The sequence below is a fragment of the Lissotriton helveticus genome, chromosome 4_1 (genome assembly GCF_964261635.1).
Source record: "Lissotriton helveticus chromosome 4_1, aLisHel1.1, whole genome shotgun sequence".
Taxonomy (NCBI): Eukaryota; Metazoa; Chordata; class Amphibia; order Caudata; family Salamandridae; genus Lissotriton; species Lissotriton helveticus.
Window position 1 is genome coordinate 1,476,354,787 of NC_136063.1, and position 22,464 is coordinate 1,476,377,250.

The 22,464-nt window shown below is 42.7% G+C and overlaps 1 protein-coding gene across 1 annotated transcript in view; it reads right to left on the reverse strand.

Annotated features, from left to right (window-relative positions):
* Positions 1-22,464, reverse strand: part of SSR1 (signal sequence receptor subunit 1) — a 149,854-nt gene that overhangs the window by 53,083 nt on the left and 74,307 nt on the right. The window contains exons 5-6 of the mRNA XM_078688066.1: positions 8,254-8,330; positions 4,547-4,625 (exon numbers count right to left, since the gene is read on the reverse strand). Coding sequence (XP_078544192.1) covers positions 4,547-4,625; positions 8,254-8,330 — 156 coding nt within the window. The remainder of the gene's footprint in view (positions 1-4,546; positions 4,626-8,253; positions 8,331-22,464) is intronic.

Here is a 22,464-nt window from a genome sequence, read left to right on the forward strand (position 1 = left end):
ATATGATTTCCTGAGGGTGGCTATCTCCACTTTATTGGAAGGCGTGGATTTCAGTGCTACCATCAGCTTACGGTGGGCTGAACAACAATTGTGGTCAAACCATTTCTCCCCGGTCCTTTTCTGGCCCTTACCTAGCTTTTTATGATCTCTATTAATCTGGGTACAAATTTTAGTATAGGCCGCCAGGACCTCCTCATCCACTTTGCCATCTGTTAAACAGATGGACATTTCATGACCAACTTTAACCAGTAAGTTGTCATGAAACTCATGGGGCACCACCCAACACCATTTCAGTCGTCGGGCTTGATCAGTGGGTCTAATGTCTAACATGCCAACTGTCATGTTAGATTTTTCTTTTTTCTTAAGATCATCTACCAAGGTCAATATTACCGGATTTTGATCACTAAAAGTAGACCAGGATACACTATACTGACTTACCCTGCTAGCTACAGCAGAGCTGACAAAAATGTAGTCAATAATTGATCCAAGGCCCTTGCCTCTAAAGGTAGGGACATCCCCCTTGGCTTGTTTTGGATAAATCAGATCATTTTCTGCCACCAATTCTTCTAGATAGGAACACTGTAGGGAATGCTCGAAGTGTATGTTCTCTTGGTCAGCTGGTCCTAAGCTGTCCCAAACAAAGCAATTTTTATCACAGCAATGAATATTAAAATCACCCAACACTATAACCGAATAACAGTTGGCATTATTTTTGCTATACAATTCCAAAAATTCATATAGACTAAGTGTTCATTAAAAAAGACCTTATCAAAGGAATTATAAAAATTGACTATCAGCCAAATACCAGCGAGCTTAGTTGAAATTTGGACAGCCAAACAGTAAGGTGTACCTGTCTCCACCTTGATGTAGATGCCCTCAATTCTTAGTGAAATAAGGGTTAAAAGCCCTCCCTTAGCCCTCCCCATAGGGGAAGCAACTGCTGGTGACCAGAATGCTGCATACCCATCCAAAAGGAAAGTATTTTTGAAGTCCCAGGTTTCCTGGAGCCCGATGATATCACCCTCAGCGAGACAGGCCCTCCACTTTGGGTCTTTTGCCTTGGTGTTGAGCCCAGCGATGTTCCAGCTGAGGATCCTAGTCCCTACATAGGTTGCCCTGGCTGGGGGACTTGATACAGGGGGCCCCTGGTTTACTACTGTCCCACTTGGACCTGAGGGAGACTTTTCAATATTAACTATAACTCTGTCTTCCACTTGTGCAGCTTCCGTCAATAGTCAATCATTTTGATCCAAACTATAGCTCGCGGGTTGGCCACAATGCGCTTTTGATTTTTAGTCTGCCAAGTCCGGGGAAGAGTGGGTCTCAGTTGGATCCTTGAGGAATCCGGGGAACAAGTTCTGTATTCAAGGTTGATTAAATCTCCCACCAATTTAGGATTTTTGAAGGTTAATCCAATAGTCATAAGGGTCCCCCGAAAAGCTAAGCCTTCCAGCACTGCTAATGTCCTCCCTAATGACAGACCTACAACCTCTGACATACCTAATCCAATGGATGGCTTTGTTAATCAAAGATTCAGTGGATTCGTGGTTTCTACCGAAACTCAACTTGGGTGTGTTAACCAGGTACACCATAGATGGCTTATTTAGGTTGGAGTTACAATGGGCAACTTACGTACTAGGTGGAGCCGCTTTAGTTGTCTGTTGGCATCTTACTAATTTCTGATCACCGGGTCTCACTGTAGGAGAATAGACACCACCCACTTTCCCTACTGGCTTGTTTCCTAGGATTATTACACCACTCCCTTTACATTCGCGATTAGTGTGGGAGACTCCTCTACCTGACTTAACCACTTCACAGAAAAGGGGTGCTTTGAAGTTGAAGAACACCAGAGGGAGTTGTGGTGGTAGGAATAAGATTAGTACGATCGCCCACCTGAGATCTATTTGGACCAGTGGATTGAATCGTTACAAGACTTTGTTGACAATATCCTGAATCTGCCCTCAAGCTATTTACCATATCTGTCAGCCGCTCAATTTTGGCCTGCATTCCTTCAACCAGATCACAGAGGTGCTTTACAACTTTGGCCAATGGGTTGTCATTTGTCTCCACTTGCCGTTGAACCTCAGGAAGTCCAGGCACATGGAGTATATTTTTATTTAGGGAAGGAACTGTCATAAGTCCCTCTGAGCCGGTTTTGGGATTCTGGTTTTCTATTTGGGCCAATATTGAGAACCTGTTACTGCAAGGCAAAGTGATGACATCATCCGGGCCACAAACAGGTGCTGATTGGGACTGATGTAGGTCTGGATTAAGGCCCCCCCCCTCCTCGCAAGTCACAGGTTTGATCGTACTCCCTGTACTAGGTTTATTCAAAAACATTTCTGGGATGACCGCTGTGCCCCTCCTTAGGGTCTTTCCTACACTGATAGGCGCATTTCTACAACCCTCTAAAACAGTCTATTGTATGTACGGGGTAGAGATCAACAGGTCCTCACAGTCTTGCACCAAGCTGTCGATCCGGTCCATAACACAATTGCTGCCCGCGTATATGAAGCGCTTTTTCTGGGGCTTAACCTTCGACCTCTTTGCTTTTTTCCCCACCGTTTGCCGCCCCACCCACTGTCTCATTGGCGTCATCGGTGGATTTCCTTTTCCCCATTGCAATAACAAGTGTATCTGGGAAAACAAGCAATGCGTGCACAGTACCTTGGGTGACAAGATGAAGGGGGGGATGGCCCAGCCCTGCCTCCTCCTGCCCCGGACGGCCACAGACGGCCCGCCCTTTGCCCGGGCTTCTCCCGGCGACACCCGCGTGCGTCCAGCGATGCGGGGGTAGAGCTGCAATTTAAAGAGCCTCCAGGCGCGTGATTGGCGGTGGCGGCTGGTGCCGCTGGGGAGCCTGGGTCCGGTAGTCCTTCTGGTCCTCACTGCGGCTGCTGAGGTGGCGTTGTGGTGGCGGGAAGGAGGACGAGAAGCCCAGCGACCAAGCTGGAAGAGGTGAGGTCGTTTGTTAGCCCCCTCTCTGGTGAAGAATGCCCCTGCTCCACCGGGATAGAGCTGCGATTTAAAGCGCCTCCAGGCGCGTGATTGGCGGGGGCGGCTGGTGCCGCTGGGGAGCCTGGGTCTGGTAGTCCTCCTGGTCCTCACTGCGGACGCTGAGGTGGCGTTGCGGCGGCGGGAAGGACGGGAAGCCCAGCGACCAAGCTGGAACAGGTGAGGTCGTTTGTTAGCCCGCTCTCTGATGCATTGTCATTGCTGTAGATCTCGTCTACGCAAGGAGTCTGTTTTTGGTTAGTGCACCTACCTACCTTTAAGGGTTTCAGGTTGAAACTCTGCACAGGCACTGCTGCCCTTCGGGGTGCGGTCGCTGGGCAGACAATGTACACTGGATGGCTGTCCTTCTGTGTGAACGTGTGGTGACACTTGAAGCAACAACCTGAACTGCGAATGTCCCATGCCCTACCTGCATTCTTCAGCCACTACGTCCCTACAGTTAAAACCCCACTCCCGAAATATTTGGTAAAAAAAATAAAGGGATCTTCGGTAACCTGCACTGTTCTCTGGCGTCAGTGTATTTAGATTTCTTCGGTTCTGCTTTATTTTGAAGTGTCTAATAAGTTTTATTCCTGGGGAACTGTTTGGTGTATGCATACATGTTGCACTATTCTACCAACATAAAGCCTTCACAGAAAAGCAATACAATGCAGATGGAAAACCTGGTGCACTGTACACCAACCGAGGTTGGAAAGCTGTAGTACTGGACAACCAATAGTGGTCCTCACAGAAGAGTGCAGTGGAGGTGGAAAGCCGATGGTCTTCAAGCTAAAATGTGCATTGTACACTAACTACACATGCCTTGTGCTTGTTTTTCTGAAGGATAAATATACCCAAGATGGTTTATAGTAATAAATCGACTAACAATGTCTTAAGTGGTATAGAAATAGTTGACATTATATAGATATACTGGGGAGTACAAGTCTCTAAAACGTTTCGTTCATAGAGAGCTCATTTTAGATGTAGGAAGACCTGTGCAATGCAAAACGCAGTCAAAGTGAACGTCTCCAATGGCTGAAATTATCTGGACCACTGACCTATATTTTTGCCATGGCGGAAGGAAACCTTATTTGAGTGAAGTCTGAACAGACCATTGGCAAAAGTATTGCTGGAGAGTCTCTATACATGTATGCATTTTTTGCATATTTTTGGGAAAACATGAGACTAGCAACCCAGCTAAAGAGGCATTTAGGTCAGACCTAAAAATGGGAAGGACCAGAAGTCAATTTCTATATGCGTCCAGACAAAACGAGAATGCTTAATATGTAGGGGTTGATGATGCTCACATACAAGTGGAACTTCTGCGAAGGGACACTGCTGCAAATGGAGTGCAAGCTGTTATAGTGACAATGTTTTGGAGACTTTTTAAAAAAAAATTGTGCTCACTAGTGCAAGCAGTCCTCAACCTGTTAGGAATGAGTGTGTGTGTGTGTGAGTGTGTGTATCAGAGTACAAAAACAAGCCAGCTGTATTTGCCATAACGTCGCTCCCTACTTATCAACTTATTTTTTTTATTAATTACAACACTTACCTTCCTTGACTCCATAAGCTGGTGCAAGCCGACAACAACAAGTAAACCAAGACCTCCGAGGAAAACGTACAAAAAGATCCTTATAAGAATAAAGACAAAAAATATGCATTATCAATACCATTCTTAGTTCTGGACTGAAAAACAACATGTCAACATGGCTAAATTCAGAATCAGGCCGAGGGGGAGTTTAGGTTGTGCTTTGCGTCTCTACGACTCACCTTCCCTGATCTGAGCAGTGGGGGTCAACAATGGGTTTTTTGGGGTGTATTGTTGGTAGGCGCACATACACAACATAAAACTATGCGTAGCTGTCAAGGATGGAATTTCCCTATCTTGTGGATCTAAATAACATCAGGCAAATCTACATTCGCTCACGTTTTCGATCTGATGTCACTTGGAACCAGTGTATGAAAATCAACCGATTCTTGACAGCTAGCCACCTACAACGCTATATATTACTTGCATGCAACAAGGAGTTCTTGAGCAACGAGTGCACTGCCTCTTGAACATGGATAAGCACCATAAAAACAAAATTGAATAACCGGAACCACTAGTTTGCAGAGTTCTACTACAAATTCATATGGGAAGTATTTTCCTTTTATAAAATATAGTGTCTAAAACATCACTGTTTATGTTGAAGAATTAACTTCACTGAGTTTCGCTAAAGTCCACAATGTACTGGGACAAAGGCCCAACCTGAGTGTGTCAAGAACATGTGATCATATTTGGTCGTTTAATGAAGAACAAAAATCAATCTGATTAGATAATATGAAATGGGGACTAAACGTTTGGAAAGAATTGTAAGCGTGAATGCACTATTATCGTCTTTATGCATGACACCTTTTTAGATGTTCCATAATGACTGGAATCCTAAAAACTGGCGTTTTACAGCTTAGTGTTGTACAACAATATGACCAGACTAGTCAATGTAAATCAGTTTGTAGAGGATCGGACTGTGGTGATGTCAACTCAAGTTGTGCCTCCAGGGTTGAGGCGTTTGTCAGCTTCAAAGAAGCCTGTGGTACTGAAGCAGTTTCAATGGCATTTCAACTCTGGTTTAATAACTATTAACAAAGGATTCTTCAACATTGAAGGTGCACTTCCTGGTTGCATGGTCTTGATTAGTGAGCAACAGACTGTTCATTTTTCGGAGACAGTGGTTCCGTCAAGGTATCGTGCTCTTTGGCTTTATATTACAGGTCCTTGGTATAGGACCCCAAAGCCCTAGGTGTGGTTTTTCTTCTGGATGAATATTTCAATGGGGCTCTCAGAGATCTCTAATTCCCAGAATACCAGTCATCTCTAGTCACAAATAATTGGACTACACTCCAAGAGCCTTTGCTGTACTAGAAGCCCCCCCCCCCCCAAAAAAAAATGATTAAAAAAATTATTAGAGTGGAGGCCCTTGACATTCTCATCTACCTTTCTGGGAGTGGGCTTGGTCTATATTCAGCCCCTTGGGAGCTCAAATTGTTTTCAATGAAATGTGATGCACGCTACAGAGTTGCTTTCATAGTTGACCACAGTAAAGCACAGATTAGAGACCTGATGTATTTTTCATCCCTCCACTCCCAAAACACATCAATCTCCTAGGACACATCACAAGTCAAACACAAAGCAGTCGTGGTTATTCAGTTAAAGCTTAATGCGGTCAAAGCATTAGTTTTTCTGATCCTCCAGCACTGAAGTCCTCAACTGATACACAGTGGCAGAATGAGGAAAATGAAATTTTACCTGACCAAGATGCCCCCTACGTATACCCTATGTTACATGTGTGTGCATGTCATCCATGCATATTTCCTTGTAGTGGCCTGAATCACTAGGCCTCTGCATTCATGTCCTGCATTAGAAATGCCAGTCATCAAAGTCTCCCAAACGTTAAGGTAGCATAAGGCCCATGTATTTGCATTTCATGACTCCTGACAGACTGAAAGCCGCAAGAAGCCCAGCAAGAGGCCTGCCAAGACAGTATTATGAATAACAGTCATCTGTTGCTTTACAGAATCACATTACAGTCTGGTGAAGAAGGTACACAGAACCCATCTGCATAGATAGGGCCCAGCCATTCTGTCTCTGTTTAAGTGGATTACAGTGCTTGCATCCATAGAAAGCTCATGTAATGAACGAATAATCAGATTATACATCCCCTGACTCTAGATATCAGTTGTACTAGATGTGCTGGTCGCCTTGACACAAGAGATCTCTCTACTAGGTTGAAAGTCAGCTTCCTCCCAGTTACACGTCAATTGCACGTCATGCTCAAAGTTGCACAATTAGGGCATAGTTCCAGCTAGCTATCCAAACTCCTCCTCTAAGTACCCACCCACCTATGACACCTACCTATCACCTACCTATGACTCATCAAAGTGTACACCCACATGTTCTTATCTCTTTCTTTTTTCTGCTCTGCCTCGAGCGTTCCTTCCTACGTCCTATGTACAAGATTAAATGTATATAACCCATGTTCAGAAAATAATTGTTAGAAGACTCTTCCTGAACCTCTGGGTGATGGAACTGATTCTCCCTTTGACTCGAGTTATTGGAATAAAGCCCATTTAACTTGGACACCACGGATCCTGTCTCTCATTTGATGCATGATACTTTGTTAATGCCTAGAAATTCTGCCAGGGTAATATTTTATTTACCACAAGAAGAGCAGTCAGCCCCCATCTGACCAGGGAAGGAAGAGCAGTATGAAATGCAGTGTGTCCTGGTGCAATGTGTGTTTCAAGGGAGGTACCACGAATCACCTCAAAACCTCGAAGTAAAACAACTTTATATGGTACAAGCCAAACACTAGATGGCTGAAATGTACACAGCATATGGTGTACTACTACACACACTGAAAACATGACAAATTAGAAAGAAACATCTCGTTTTTACCATGGCACGGTGCTCAGGGTCGGGGAGTGGTGGGGGGGAGATCTAAACCTGAAAATTATGTGAACTTTGGAGCCCTAAGAGAAAACAAATGGCTAACAATTTTCTTATCAGAGGACAGGAGATTTCTCTGGAGTACAAGAAATTCAGCCTTTTTGTTTGGTATAGGGGCTCTAAAAGGAGCCTGGCTCTGAGACGTTGCATTACCATGACATACTACAGAGAAATCTGAGCTGTGGTACCGGCAAACAAAGTTTAATCGCCCCACACCTCATTGGCTACCTATCACATCAAGCAATGAGCTAGAGTAAATACAATTAGCACACTAACTTTATACAACCATGCTTTTGATTTAACCTTTCTCTGGGTTTCTGCGACTGTTGGCAGGGAACAGTTCTAGCGGGGCACTAGGTTAAAACTAATGCTGGAGAACGCACATTCAGAACAAATTCAAAGCAAAAGACCAGGCAAAATATAACAATTACACACATGCGCCACTGGTTAAAAAAATGTTACTACATTGAACGCTTGTCTATTTTGGCAAATCATTAGTCTTCAACAATCAAATCTAAAATTGGATTTTTACATGTAGAAGGAAAACCTTGTGATATGCATGAAATTAAAGCAGAAGTAAACATTTTACTGAGCTGCAAAAGCCATTATTAGGCATTACAATTAACTGTGAAAATAATACAAGCAGATCAGGGCAAAGTGAATCTGGGATGTAGCTAGTGCTAACTAGTACACACAGCTGCTTAAATACTTAAGTTGCTAACATTGCAACAAAAACAAAAAGTTGGCATTTCTAAAAAGGCAATGTTACTTACGTTTCACCATCAAGGCCATCCTCCCTCTCAATGATTGTGACGGTTTGATTGAAGACTGCATCCTGGAACACATTTCCCTATAAAGAGCGATTTAAAAAAAAAAAAAATCTATATTAATAAAAAAGATAGTTACTTCAACTGTTCCTATGGTTAAATAACGTTTAAATACATGAAGTAAAGGAGTAGACCTTATACCGCCCAGCAGAAATGTTAATCATCCTTCAAAAAATTACCTCATCTCCATTACAGTGACAAGAACAAGCATTTGCAATGTAATAGGTCTCGCATTAGGAAAGTTTGAGCTATTGGTATTGTAAATGACAATTTTTTTATTTAGGTTTTGTTTTTGAAAATAGCGCAATTAATAGCTTTGTCATTTACAATACCAATAGTTATAACTTTCGCAAATGTGACACCTATAGCATTTGTAATGCAATATGTGTTGTATTTACGTGACTTACATGTACTGATATTACAAACAATGGGTTTTAATTTTTTTCAATAATTAATACTTAAATAAAAGTTATTGTAATTTATAATGGCAATAGCTTAAACTTTTGTAAATAACTTTGGTGAAGATTATGTTCAGTGTATTTTCTTGTGACGAAAATCCAAGAACAGAAGTGAAATATTAACATCTTTTTGTTACATTTGCAATAAAGCTTGAAACCTTGAGAGAACTTATTTGAACCAGGTGTTGTTGAATGGTTGCACAGATTGATGCTATGGTGGCGCTGAGTGATGTTGTGATGGCGTACAAGTGATGCTGTGGCGTTCAGTGATGCTGTGGTAGCGCATAGTGATATGGTGCCCCTGAGTGATGCTGTATGCTATGCTATGTTTTGCTATGCTATGCTTTGCTATGTTATGCTATGCCGTGCTTTGTTATGCTATGCCGTGCTTTGTTATGCTATGCCGTGCTTTGTTATGCTATGCCGTGCTTTGCTATGCTTTGCCGTGCTTTGCTATGCTTTGCCGTGCTTTGCTATGCTATGATATGCTTTGTTATGCTATGCTATGTTATGCTATGTTTTGCTATGCTTTGCTATTATGTTTTGCTATGCTATGTTTTGTTGTGTTTTGTTAAGCTATGCTATGTTTTGTTGTGTGTTGTGTTTTGTTATGCTATGTGTTGTTGTGTTATGCTATGCTGTTTTGTTATGTTATGCTTTGTTATGCTATGTTTTGTTTTGCTATTTTTTGTTATGCTATCCTATGCTATGTTTTGATTTGCAGGCTTAATGCTATGCTATGTTTTGTTATGCTATGCTGGTGAGGGTGTGTGTGTGTGTGTGAGGGTGAGTGGGGGTGAGAGGGTGAGAGGGTGAGGGGGTGAGAGGGTGAGTGAGGGTGAGTGGGTGAGAGTGGTGTGAGGGCAGTGTGTGAGGAGGCAGTTTGTGGGGGCGAATGTGTGTAGGGCAGCAGTGCGAGGCGTGCAGCAGTGTGTGGCGTGCAGCAGTGTGCGGCGTGCAGCAGTGTGCGGCGTGCAGCAGTGTGCGGCATGCAGCGGCGTGCAGCAGTGAGCGGCGTGCAGCAGTGAGGAAAAAAGAGCGTAAATTAGACATGATGGTAGAGTGAGGGCGGTAGTGGTAGAGAGTGAGGGCCGTAGAGTGGTAGAGAGAGGGCGGTAGAGTGTTAGAGAGAGGGCGGTAGAGTGGTAGAGAGGGCGGTAGAGTGGTAGAGAGGGCGGTAGAGTGGTAGAGAGGGCGGTAGAGTGGTAGAGAGGGCGGTAGAGCGAGGGCGGTAGAGTGGTAGAGCGAGGGCGGTAGAGTGGTAGAGCGAGGGCGGTAGAGTGGTAGAGCGAGGGCGGTAGAGCGAGGGCGGTAGAGCGGGGGCGGTAGAGCGAGGGCGGTAGAGCGAGGTTGGCACGAGTTCAAAGATAATACAACTGGACTGATGTTTAAAGAAATCTCAGAGTTTTTAGCTCTGGGTTTTCGCCTCTCCTGGCCACAGGAGATGACCAACAAAGCGGGAGAGATGCTTAGTTTAAAACCCCTTGAGCACAGGAGAGGAGGTGAGGGGGCACAAGTTATCTAGTGTGCAGCCAGACTTGCGACTGCTGGGCGGCCCTTGACATGAAAATGAAAGTAAATAAGAAACCCAGGTGATCTGTTAGAGGGAAAGCCCCCGCTATTGCGAAATGCTACAACGGGATGCTGGGGGCTCCACACAATCGCGCCACGTGCGGGTGGGGCCACCGGCATCCTTCTTTGGGGAACGGAACTCATTGTTAGTCATTAGTCTTTGACCCAACGGTGGAAGGAAAGAGGGAGAGAAAGACAGACAAAAGTGGCAAATGGAGAACGCAGGGATGAAAAGGAACCCAGGCGTGTCCAAGGTAGGTGCAAGAAAGGTATACTGGTGGATAAACAGGCAAGTTGTGACATACAGACTAGACGGCCGTGGCATTTGGCAACCCAGACATTCTGCAACAGCACCAGCAAGATTAGAAACATGTTGGAGCTAGGATGCATTCTCCAAATTAAAGCACTGCCCACCTCTGACTGAAGCTCCCTAAAGACCAAGCAATAAGTCTCAGACTGCACCGTTCGAATATAAACCCCCCCTAACATGAGGGAAAGCAGAAAGTGAGAGACACCCACTGCTTTCATCACCCGTAGAGGAACTAGAAACATGCAGTCATCTCACAGAGCTACGCCGGTAGGGTATCATCGCATGGAACAAGGACGGCATGGGGTCATTGCATGAAGAGAAACTGTGCAGGGGGGGCGTGGTCTGGCCACGCAGGAAGATGGCCGCCTGCTAGGAGAGCTCCGCCGAGGGACGGACCCCGACGAGCTTCCTAGTCTTACCTGCTCGTGTGGGTCGTCTCTGAGGCCCATGGGGATTGCTGCGGTAGTTTTCTGTCTCGGATGGCAGCTTCTGTTCCCGAGATAGAGAGGTGACGGTGAGACGGCTGGTCCAGCGACCTGCGCTGCGGTGTTCGCGCGCTTCTGAAGCCGCGCCTCTCCTCAGCAAGGGCGGCGTTCTCCACACTACAGGGCGGCGCCTCCTCATGTTGTAGGCCACGCCCCCTCAGACGGTGGGGGCGCATTTCACTGAGGACACAGTCTGTCTTCCTCAATGCCTTTGCCTGCATTTTTTAGCAACCAGCGCCCTCCACAGCATTTTGTTAAATAGTTTGTCTAGCAGCTAACAGCAACCTTAATTGGAAACCAGCACCATAAGGGGGAAAGGAAAAGCCATTTGTACGACTGACACACCTGTTACTCTACTGAAAAGCGTTCTCTCTAGTCAACTATGTGCAAGTGACCAGGTGCAATGGCAAAACGTGAAAGGCGACAGCTGCATGACTTATTGTTACTTAAGGATTGCTTTTATATACAGAAGCCGATTTGAATATCCCTTGAAGTCAGTATTAACGGTACAGGCAGATTTACTTGCAGAAGTACTGTTCCATCTTTCTCCTTGACTCTACTGACTTGACTTTGGCACTTTTATTCAGCCGATTTAGGAGACATATACGACATTTGGGTCAGAGTTACTTGACTATCAGTCTTATCACTTCTTTTTAATATGTCAACCTGTTCCTCTAATATGACGCTTTCCTAATTCCGCTTGGGGGAGGGGGGGGCGGAAGGAAAGTGGGCTGAATTTTCAGTTACAATTACCGCTGTTACTAGCTCATGTGAATTGCTTTATATGCCAGCACCATAATCTCATGTTTTCTTTGTGACAGTCCTGAGTGTATGATACTTTACCTTCAAATTCAGTGTGTATTCTCACATTACGTGCAATTACTTTGTCATTGCTGCATTGCTAATCCATTGTCGTACTCATTTACTGTATTTCTATACTTTGTTTCTGAGGTACTTTTGACACGCATGACTTGATACTTTAACACTACTTTGGTTTAGTGGCGTACTATTTGTTATTTTGTGGCAATGCTGTAATGATTTTTTCAAATCTCAGGCATTAATTATATGCTGTTCGCTTTGGACATTCACTTGCTACTCATATTTTATTATCTTCCTGTTATTTGATATATTTCATCATTGCCTCATATTCCAATATTCCCTCTATTCGCTATTGTAGACCACCACTACAACGGTGCACGGAAAGGTCTAATAATAGAAATGGTGGTCGTGGGCCTAAACAAACACTTTTTACTGATGTGGTTAAACAATCCTCTGCTTCGACAGCTAAAGGTAATGGATCTGCGTCACCTCCTGCACCGCAAGCTGCATCACCTCACAGCGACAAATCCTTATCGGATACCATGCAATGCATTTTGTAAGAACTCTCTGGAGCTAACCGACGACTGGAAGGTCTGGATATTGCTATGACTTCACTAACTGCAGAGACCAAGTCTATTAGGGCAGAACTCACTACTTTCCATACAAGGATTGACGTCATTGCCTCTAACATAGTGGATATAGAAGGCCGACTGGATTCTGTTCAGGATTCAGATCAAGATCTGCTCTTTCTACATAGTAAGATCATCGATTTGGAAGATCGCAGTCGTAGAGACAATATCCGCTTTTTTGGTTTTCCAGAAAATATAGAAAAGCAAGATGTGAAGTCCTTTCTTTGTAATGCCCTTCCCACTTTCACTGGTATTTCTTTTACTCCTCCTATTGAGCTCCAACGTGCTCATAGACTGGGCCCACCACGGTCCGGTACTTCGGCAAGGACCAGGCCAATTCTTGCTCGTTTTCTCCGACATGAGCAAACCAGACCGATTTTATCATTGGCTCGCACTCATGGCTCCTTCGTTTCAAGGTCATACCATCCATATGGCTGCAGACTTTTCTAAAGAAACGAATGAGCGGAGGAAAGCGTTTCTTTCTATGCGGCCCCAGTTACGTCAAATGGACATTAAATATGGTTTATTTGAACCTGCACGTTTTCGTATTACCAGGAATGGAGAGTACAAAGACTCTTATGATCCTGCACTTCAACAGTTTCTGGACGATATCAAAACAAATGATATGGAAACTCAGTCTTCTTCCTCTGCCCAACCTCCTCAGTCTAAGTCCTCCTCTATGAATCTACCAACATCTCAATTATACACCTCTCCTGAATCTAGACAACGTGGTAGGGATTTTACTCGTCTGTCTCGTTCTCAAAGAGGACAGGGATTCAGCTCTACACTCTGTCTCCTCTCATACTACCACGCAGCAACGAGACAAGTCTAGATCGCCTCTTAAGACGCCTTCTGATGCGGACTGAATTCACTTTTATGCTCTAATATTTTCTTTTTTCTTATTCTATAAGTTTATAGCGGTATTTGTTGTTCATAAAGCTTTTGTTGTTGGTTTAGTCCACTGAGACTTTTATTTATGGTATAATATTGTTCCTTATACTTAGTGTTCTGTATAATGCCTAATGGCTTACTATTATTAGATATTCGCTATTAATATGTGATTTTCAGTTTTACAGTCATTTAATCATTTTCAGGTTCTGCTTATTATATACTATAAGACTGTTATCCTCCTGCAGGTAGTTTTTCTTCCCTCCTATGCACTCTCCCCGTTATAGTTATGTTATTGTTGTTCGAGTAATCACTCAATATTTCATTTATTAACTATTTCACTTTTGACTGGTGTCTATTTGTTTCATTGTTTTCTATGTTTCGATTGTTTCTGATAATTTTCATTTGTTTCTCTTCCATTGCATGATTTTATGGTTTTTCCTCCTTGTCTTTACATGCTATCTCTCTCCCTCTTTTTATGTGCCATTGTTGGTTTGTCTCCTTTTCGTGTTTTTCTTCTTCTTTTCCTTATCCTAATATTCTCGTCTAGGTCTTATTCTAACGCCGTCTTTCTTTCTGTGGTGTGATAACTTCTGTTCTTTGTTTTATATTGTGTTTTCTACCCCCGTTCTTTCATGGTTTTACGCTACCCGTTCGGCGTCCTCACAGTATGTCTTTGTTTGAAGGCTTGATTCAAAACTGTCACCTTTATTATGGTGGTCCTTTTTCCAATGCATTCTTTCCCTATGTTATTGTACTGGTTATTTAACGTGGCATTATTCATTTCCTTCAGTGGTCACTCCGCTTTGGATACTTTCATATATTTCCTAAACTAGGTTCTGGTATTTTCTTATGCTTTTATTCCCATGCATTATTATCTGTACTTTCTATTCTCTTTTCTCCCCCTCTTTCTATTGGTGCTGGATTTCTCTATTCCTCTCATTTAACCTTCATATTTCACTCATTCTATCTTTCGCACCTCTTTCATTGTGCAATATGTCTCGCTTTTATTCCATTTCCCTTGTTTTTCTTTTCTCCTTCTGTTATTCTCTTATTGTATGATTCTTATATCATGATTTTTTCCATTTTACTGCTTATATTTCATGATAATGGTATATGGCTTTCCATATTTTTTCTTGTTGTAATCACTCTAATTGCGTTTTACAGATTCAGTTTTATTACTTGCTCCCAGAATCCCCCTTCTTCCTTGCTTGGAGGGGGTCCGGTCTCCCTTGGTGCTGCTGTAGGTGCACCCAGACCCGTAGTTAACAGTCTAGGTTTCTTTTCTTTCTCTTTCATTCTTTTCTTTGTACCTATAATACTTTTTCTCTCTCTATTCATATTTGCTGTGTCTTTTCCACTCTTTATTCTGCCTTTATAATCGACCTTCCCTTCTTTTCCTTTTCTCCTCTTCCTCCTTGCCCAGAGCAACAAGCTTCTTCTCTTATCTCTATTTATTTATTTTCTTTTTTCTTTATCATCTTCTGGTTCAATTTTATTGTCATGTCTTCTATCCATCCGTTGTCGGTGATTTCCTGGAATGTTCATGGCCTCACCCATTATATTAAACGAAAGAAGGTTCTTTCTTATTTGCATTCTAAACATGTAGACGTTGCCCTACTGCAGGAAACCCATTTGGACGATATTGAATCTAGTAAACTTAGCAGGGATTGGGTTGGTAAAGCCATTCATAGCAGTGTTTCTAAACCGGATCCCACCAATTCCAACCCTGTTCGTAAATGTGGGGTTGCCATCCTCTTTCGAAAGTCACTTCCTTTTACGATTATCAAGACATGGACTGATCCGGATGGTCGGTATGTATTTGTTAAGTTGAAACTTAGTAATTCTTTCATTTGTCTTGGCTCTGTCTATGCTCCATTAGGTTCCAAAAAGCAATTTTTCCTTCGACTCAATTGCCTCCTCACAGAAATAAATACTACCCAATTTCTCATTGGAGGTGACTGGAACTTGGCTCCAGATCTTGCCCATGACAGAACAGGTTGTCTTGATACCGTCAATGCATCCGATAGAGCCATTTTGCGTGACATTCTTTCTGATACTGGGCTTGTTGATCATTGGAGACTCAGTTACTCTCAAGATAAAGAATATACATTATTTTCTTCTACTCACGGTATATTCTCCAGTCTTGACTATTTTCTTCTTTCGCAACATACAATCCGGCTAGTTACAGAATCGAAAATCCTAGAAGCAGCTATTTCTGATCACTCCCCTGTTTCCTGGTCTTTTGATTTGGGTCTCTCCAGTCCAGGGCGCAAGTCCTGGCGTTTAAACATCAATAAATATAAAACACCAACAGGTAAACTTCTTCTACAATCATACATGCGGGACTACCTTTTGAACAATGAGGACTCAATTTCCTCTAAACGAACGGTATGGGCAGCTGCTAAGGCAACTATCAGAGGCCAACTTATGCAGGACGCTACTCTATATAATAAGAAAAACGCTGGCAAACTGGCTGATTTGGAAAAAGAAATTTGCCGACTTTCCCAATTATATGTCTCAAAACCAACCCTTCAAAACCGTAAATTGTTAGAGCAGGCACACAGGTCTCTTAATAGTCTTTTTACTTCTAAGGCCGAATATGCCTTACAAAAGATGGAAGGGCATTACTATGAGCAGGGTGAAAAAGCTGGCCGACTGCTGGCTGCGCAACTACGCCAGAGGGAGGCTGCTAGGGCAATTCCCGCTAATAAATCAAGTTCTGGCGTTATGTTTACTCGACCGCAAGAAATAGTTGATGAATTTGCTTCATTTTACAGATCTCTTTATTCACCAAACACTCACATAGACATTTCAGAGATGTCAAATTTTTTGGATACGGTACATCTTCCACGACTCTCTGATGATGGTAGAGCTCTACTTGACGGAGCTATTACGAAGGAGGAAATTTCCTCAGCTATTGCTGCTTTACCATACCATAAAGCACCAGGCGAGGATGGTTTCCCTCCTGAATTTTTCAAGTGGACTGGTCAGAGTATGGTTGATACTTTACATGCCGCATTTGCAGAAGCCACGGAGGAATCTTCTCTTGGTTCTATCTCCAACAAGGCCATCAACACGGTTTTACCAAAACCTGGTACAGATCCTATGCTGTGTGGTAGTTATCGCCCCATATCCCTTTTAAACTCTGATGTTAAGATTCTTGCAAGTATCCTCGCATCTCGTCTTCGTAAGGTTGTACCTTCTTTAATCCACAATTCACAGGTAGGCTTTGTTCCTGGTCGTTCATCTCGAAATCATTTACGTACTCTCTCTCATGCTTTATGGTCGGCTAAAAATCTCGCTAACGATGCCCTACTCCTTTCTTTGGATGCCGAAAAAGCATTCGACCGTATTGAGTGGGAGTATCTTTTTACCATAATGCAACGATTTGGTTTAGGCGACCAATTTGTGGCTAAAGTGCGTCTGTTATATGATAGTCCTCCAGCTCAAGTTAACTGCGGCAGTTTTCTTTCTACTACATTTCCAATCAGACGGGGTACTCGTCAAGGTTGTCCTCTTTCCCCTCTTCTTTTTCTTTTGGCAATGGAACCTTTGGCTGCTGCAATACGTCAATCACCCGCAGTGGTTGGTGTTCCTCTTCCAATTGGTCATTCAAAAATGTATTTATACGCGGATGATATTCTTCTCACACTTACTGACCTTCCCCGCTCTCTCCCTGCTCTCCTTAGTATCATAAATAATTTCTCTTCTTTTTCCGGTTATAAGATTAACTGGGATAAGAGTGAAACATTGCCCATGTCCATTAGTACTACAAAAGCTGCAATTTCTGGTTTTCCATTTCACTGGCAATCTTCCCGCCTTAAATATTTGGGAGTGTTGATTAACAGAGGATTGAATAACATAGTTATGGACAATTTAACACCGTTGATTGCACAAATGCAAAGAGATTGATAAATGGAAAGTTCTCGGCTTATCTCTTTGGGGGCGGGTTCAGGCGGTTAAGATGGTCACCCTACCGCGATTTCTTTAAGGTCTAGGTATGCTCCCTCTAAACATTCCCCTGACTATTCTTCGGTCCATTGACTCTAAAGTTAAACTTTTTATCTGGGGTACGGCCAAACCGCGTCTTACCTTGGCCAAATTAAAATCTCACCAATTACAAGGCGGCTTGGGTCTTCCCTCTATTGAGCATTACTCACTCGCCCTCCATCTTTCACAACTTTTCTTCTTTTTGCCCAAATCTAAAGACATACCTCAATGGGTTCCACTTGAACGTCACTTATCTTCTAGTCTTGGCTTGTCCCTTTTGTATAGTAAGGGTTCCAGTTCTTCCGATCCCAAAAATCCTATCTTATCTGCTATGTATAAATCTTGGCAAAGAAGTCATCGTCTACTTAAATCTAATCCGCGGCTTCATGTCAAAGCTCCTTTATGGTCCAACTCAGCTATTTGCGTTCATGGTCGCATGTTATCATGGCCTCTGTGGCAGGAGGCAGGTATTTACTCTTTGGAGCAACTGTAAATCTTTCTCTCAAATCAGTGACGAGTTCCAATTACCATCCACACACTCCCGTCAATATACTCAACTTCAACAAGCCATCACAAAACATTTAGGTTCTCCACCTGAATTGTTGGCCGCGTCTCCTATTTTGTCTTATTTACATTTGTTGGGAAATTTTAAAGGTGTGACTTCTGGTCTTTATAAAACTTTCCTGCACCCTCTTTTTTCGCAACCTCTCTCGAAAGCTCTTCAATTAAAATGGCAATCTCGTTTATCAGTTACATATTCAATTGCTCAATGGGATCAAATTCTGGAAGGTTTACATAAAGGTATCTCAAATTTTGCATTTTCAAAATCATCCATGAATGGCACTGGTCTCCATCTAAACTCAATCATGCTAAATTGATAACACTCTTTATGCTTGAGATGTTCTGCCTCTGGTTGCGATATTACACACATTATTTGTGAATACCCCCGTACTAGATCATTTTGGCTTTTTATAAGTAAAACTTTGGCATCTACTATGTCATTACCATTACCGTTTACTTCTGCAAATATTATTTTACATGATTTTCGAGGTCTTCCAATACTATCTAACCACTGACGCGTCTTCTTCATACTGCTTTGGCTACGGCCAAAATCTGTATATTACGTCATTGGAAGTCCGCTTTATCTCCTTCTCAGGAGGAGTGGCTGGTGGCTATGGTACAAACAGCCTCTTATGAACGTGTAATTTATAACTTGCAAGATCAGGCTTCTGTTGTTCTTCAAACATGGTCCCCATTCCTATAAGCCATGGTGGATAGTGACTGTCTCCACTCCTCCCTTTCCAACGTCTGTTATCCCTCCTTAATTAATTTTTCTTTTGTATTTGTGTACTCTTCCTGAGGTTCCTTTTCCTTTCCTTATATCTCGGCCTTATCTCCTTCTCCTTTCCTTTGTTACTCTGGGATTCTTTGTTCCCTTTTTTCCCCTTTTCTTTTCTCTTCTCCTTTCATTCTTTCGCTTTCTTCTTTTCTATTTTTTGCTTTATAACTTACAGAATATTTGCCATTTTTGCCTCTCCACATCCATTATATCCTATGTATATTTATATTATTTTCATACTTGTATTAGGATTCATTTATCAATATCTTATTTTATTATCTATTTACATATGTACGTATTCCTGTATTTTCAAATAAAAACTTTAATAAAAAATTTCAACACACAAGAGGAACTGTGCACATGCTCTCGATGACAAAATGCACACAGCCTGCCAGTGCGCGAAGAAGACCTGCTGCCATAAACAGGAAGTACTGAACGCCGTCATTACACAAAGATCCATTACTGACAGGCTATCATCACATAAATATCAACTATGGGTAAAAAGCGCATTGGGAAAGCAGTACACACAATATGGTGTGGATCGATATCGGGAGCTTGCATGGGCAGGTGAGGCTGCAGTCTGAACAAACCCTGGAGGAGAATGTAGGCCTGGGACAAAAACACTCTTCATCACTGCTCCCAGGCCGGAATTCCTACTCAGCACATTGGTAAAAGCTCCAGATTACCTCCTCCTACTCGACAGCAAGTGAAAGAAAAGATAAACTACCCACAGAAAGAGCCCATTCCGGGCCTGACTCGATTAGGGCCCTGGGTTCAATAGGTTGCACTAGTGGTTAAAGTGCATTTTAAAAAGTATGGAAACTGAAAGAAAAAAGGGGAAAGTAAGGTTGAGACTGTTTGCTGTGGCGGGGAGCGGGAGTGCATTCCTTTGAAGTTTGATTGGGGGGGGGGGAAGGTGAGCGGATTCCTTTGAAGTCTGATGCCAAGGCTCAGACAAATGGTGGTGTGCGAGAGGCTTCCTTTGAAGTCTGATGCAGAGGCATGGTGTGGGATGTGGCTGGCGATGATGTGCACGCACCTGCCTCACACTCCTGCCTCACATGAACTGCACCTGATCCGCAGCAAGGTAGACTTTTCAGACAGATTACTATAATCTCGCCTATTCAATCCCATAGAATAGGCGAGACCTAAAAATTAGGGAAGCAATGGTGATGGAAATAAATACCGGTTTTCTACAGAATCCTTTTGTATAATCCATCCTCAGTCAGCACAGAGAATTTCAAAGCACTTAAAACTAGTGGTCATATACACTTCTTGCGTGTTAGTAATTTCCGTGGTGGTTACCCAAGTGAAGACTACAGGGGTCTGCACCCCAGGTTTACTTACTCACCCAATTTTTAGAAATACTAGCTGAAACAGATCAATTTAATATGGTGAGAAAGAATGAGAGTTACCTTTAAACCTAGCTCTCCAACATAAATATTCCCTCTGAATTCATTAAAGGTACAATTTATGCACAGTCAAGCTGGGTATGCGGATTAGAGACTGAAGCTACACAAACGTTGGTCCATCTTAATCGCTCTAAATCCATCATCCTCTGTTTAACATCCCCTTTGATTCAGACAGGCCTTACAGCAGCATGTTCAGCAAATTTAAAGGTAGATGGCTGAATACTTCATGCACGTATGCCAGGAAAGGGCTGGTTTGCATTTGTGTTGGTACCTACATGATACATGACATAACTCAGTAGCTATACTCTCTTTAGTGGAAGGTGGACGCATAAGAAAAATCAAGTAATAAAACAGTAGATCATATTTATGCAAATGTTATTTTATTAATTCCAGGTATGATTTTAGAGCGAAGTTTACATGTAAAGTATGAGAAGACTTTCTGCTGGAGGGAAGACTATTATAAGTGAAACTATTTAATTCAGATTTAATTCATTTGAAAAGCCAAATTAACTCCAGAAAGAAAGGAAGCGTAAGTCCTTCAAAGATGCACCTAGGCACCAAAGGCAAACTCGCTTTCGAATGAAAATGCAATCGAAGGTGGTTTAGACTATCTAATGCTCATACCTGCAGTCACCTGGATGGTTCAGTTGGACATATTGCACGCACTTAGGAGGCCAGTGGTTAGTCTCAGTGATATAAGGGTGGGGTGGAGCATTTTCCCACACATTTCGGTAAGGAAGTCTATCTATTACGGCATTCATATTGAACACACTTTCCCCTTGGACCTGCTTTACAGGGTAAACATGCTCCATCTAGGACCTTTCTAGAAATCCGCTCTGAAGCAAGTCAATGTATCATAAGATTGAATGAAAGGTTCCTAAGCAGCCAAAGGAAACCCCTAAACTCAGGGAAAGTGGTCCACTTTGGAGCAAGAGTATAACCCAAGTATGCTGCATCAAAGGAGAATTCACTTAACCTGGAAATCCTGCTTTCCATTTGTTACCTTCACATCCATTCTTCTATATACAACACTACAATGCATCATCGTCATAATAATAATAATATTAATCAGGGTGGAGCAAGAGGAAGAATCATGGCAACAGAAACTCAGAATCCAGTAAGCAATGGGTGTCCGGTGTGTAACATGACCTTTAGATATGTTCACATATCTTGAAGGCAAACATTTAGGAGGCAAATGATGGGTTTAAAACAATAAGATTATTTTCAACACTTTCAAGATCTATGGGATACTTGCGCTGCTAGGTTTGCCAATGTAACAAATTCACACTGCAAAGACTGTTCCCAGGTTCAAGTTCTTAGGAGAAAAAAAAAAAAAACAACTATGCCCCTGCACTTGTACACATTCAATGAATCATTAATCACGCTATGCGTTTAATTCTTTGGTGCAGAATTGTAGATATTAGCACCAATTTACACAAACAAGTAGCTCTCCGAGAATCAATACATCTGAGTTGGAGATATATGGATGGATATAAAGTCTCTTGTTGGTATAGACACTTCTGTTTATTGTTCCATTGCACAAGCCAACACGTGTTTCATCGCAGGGAACAATCTGCGAATCTTCAGGGCTTTCAAAGGAAAAGCAAGTTCGTAATGGTAATCACCCAGTCCGGGCGTTATGTTGAAATTTAAAGTCAGCAAGTCAATTCACATTTCGGTAACAATCGATCTTGGTGTTTGCTTGGTTAAAAGGTAAACCGGGCGGAGGAAAGGTCGTGGCTGGGCGGATATGCCGATTCGTCCACGTTGTGAAGTGCACCTAATCTGTATATGTCCGTCTTTGAAAAACGGCGCCGGGCAATTCAAGAGGGAGACATATACAGATAAGGTGCACTTCACAACGTGGACGAATCGGCATATCCGCCCAGCCACGACCTTTCCTCCGCCCGGTTTACCTTTTAACCAAGCAAACACTAAGATCGATTGTTACCGAAATGTGCATTGACTTGCTGACTTTAAATTTCAACATAACGCCCGGACTGGGTGATTACCATTACGAACTTGCTTTTCCTTTGAAAGCCCTGAAGATTCGCAGATTGTTCCCTGCGATGAAACACGTGTTGGCTTGTGCAATGGAACAATAAACAGAAGTGTCTATACCAACAAGAGACTTTATATGAATGAAAATGTTTTTATTATGCGCAAACTATGCCCAATGGGCGTCAAGGCGCCTAACATCAAAATAACAGCTTATCACCCCGCGGAGCGTTCAATCATAGGTAGGCCCTCCT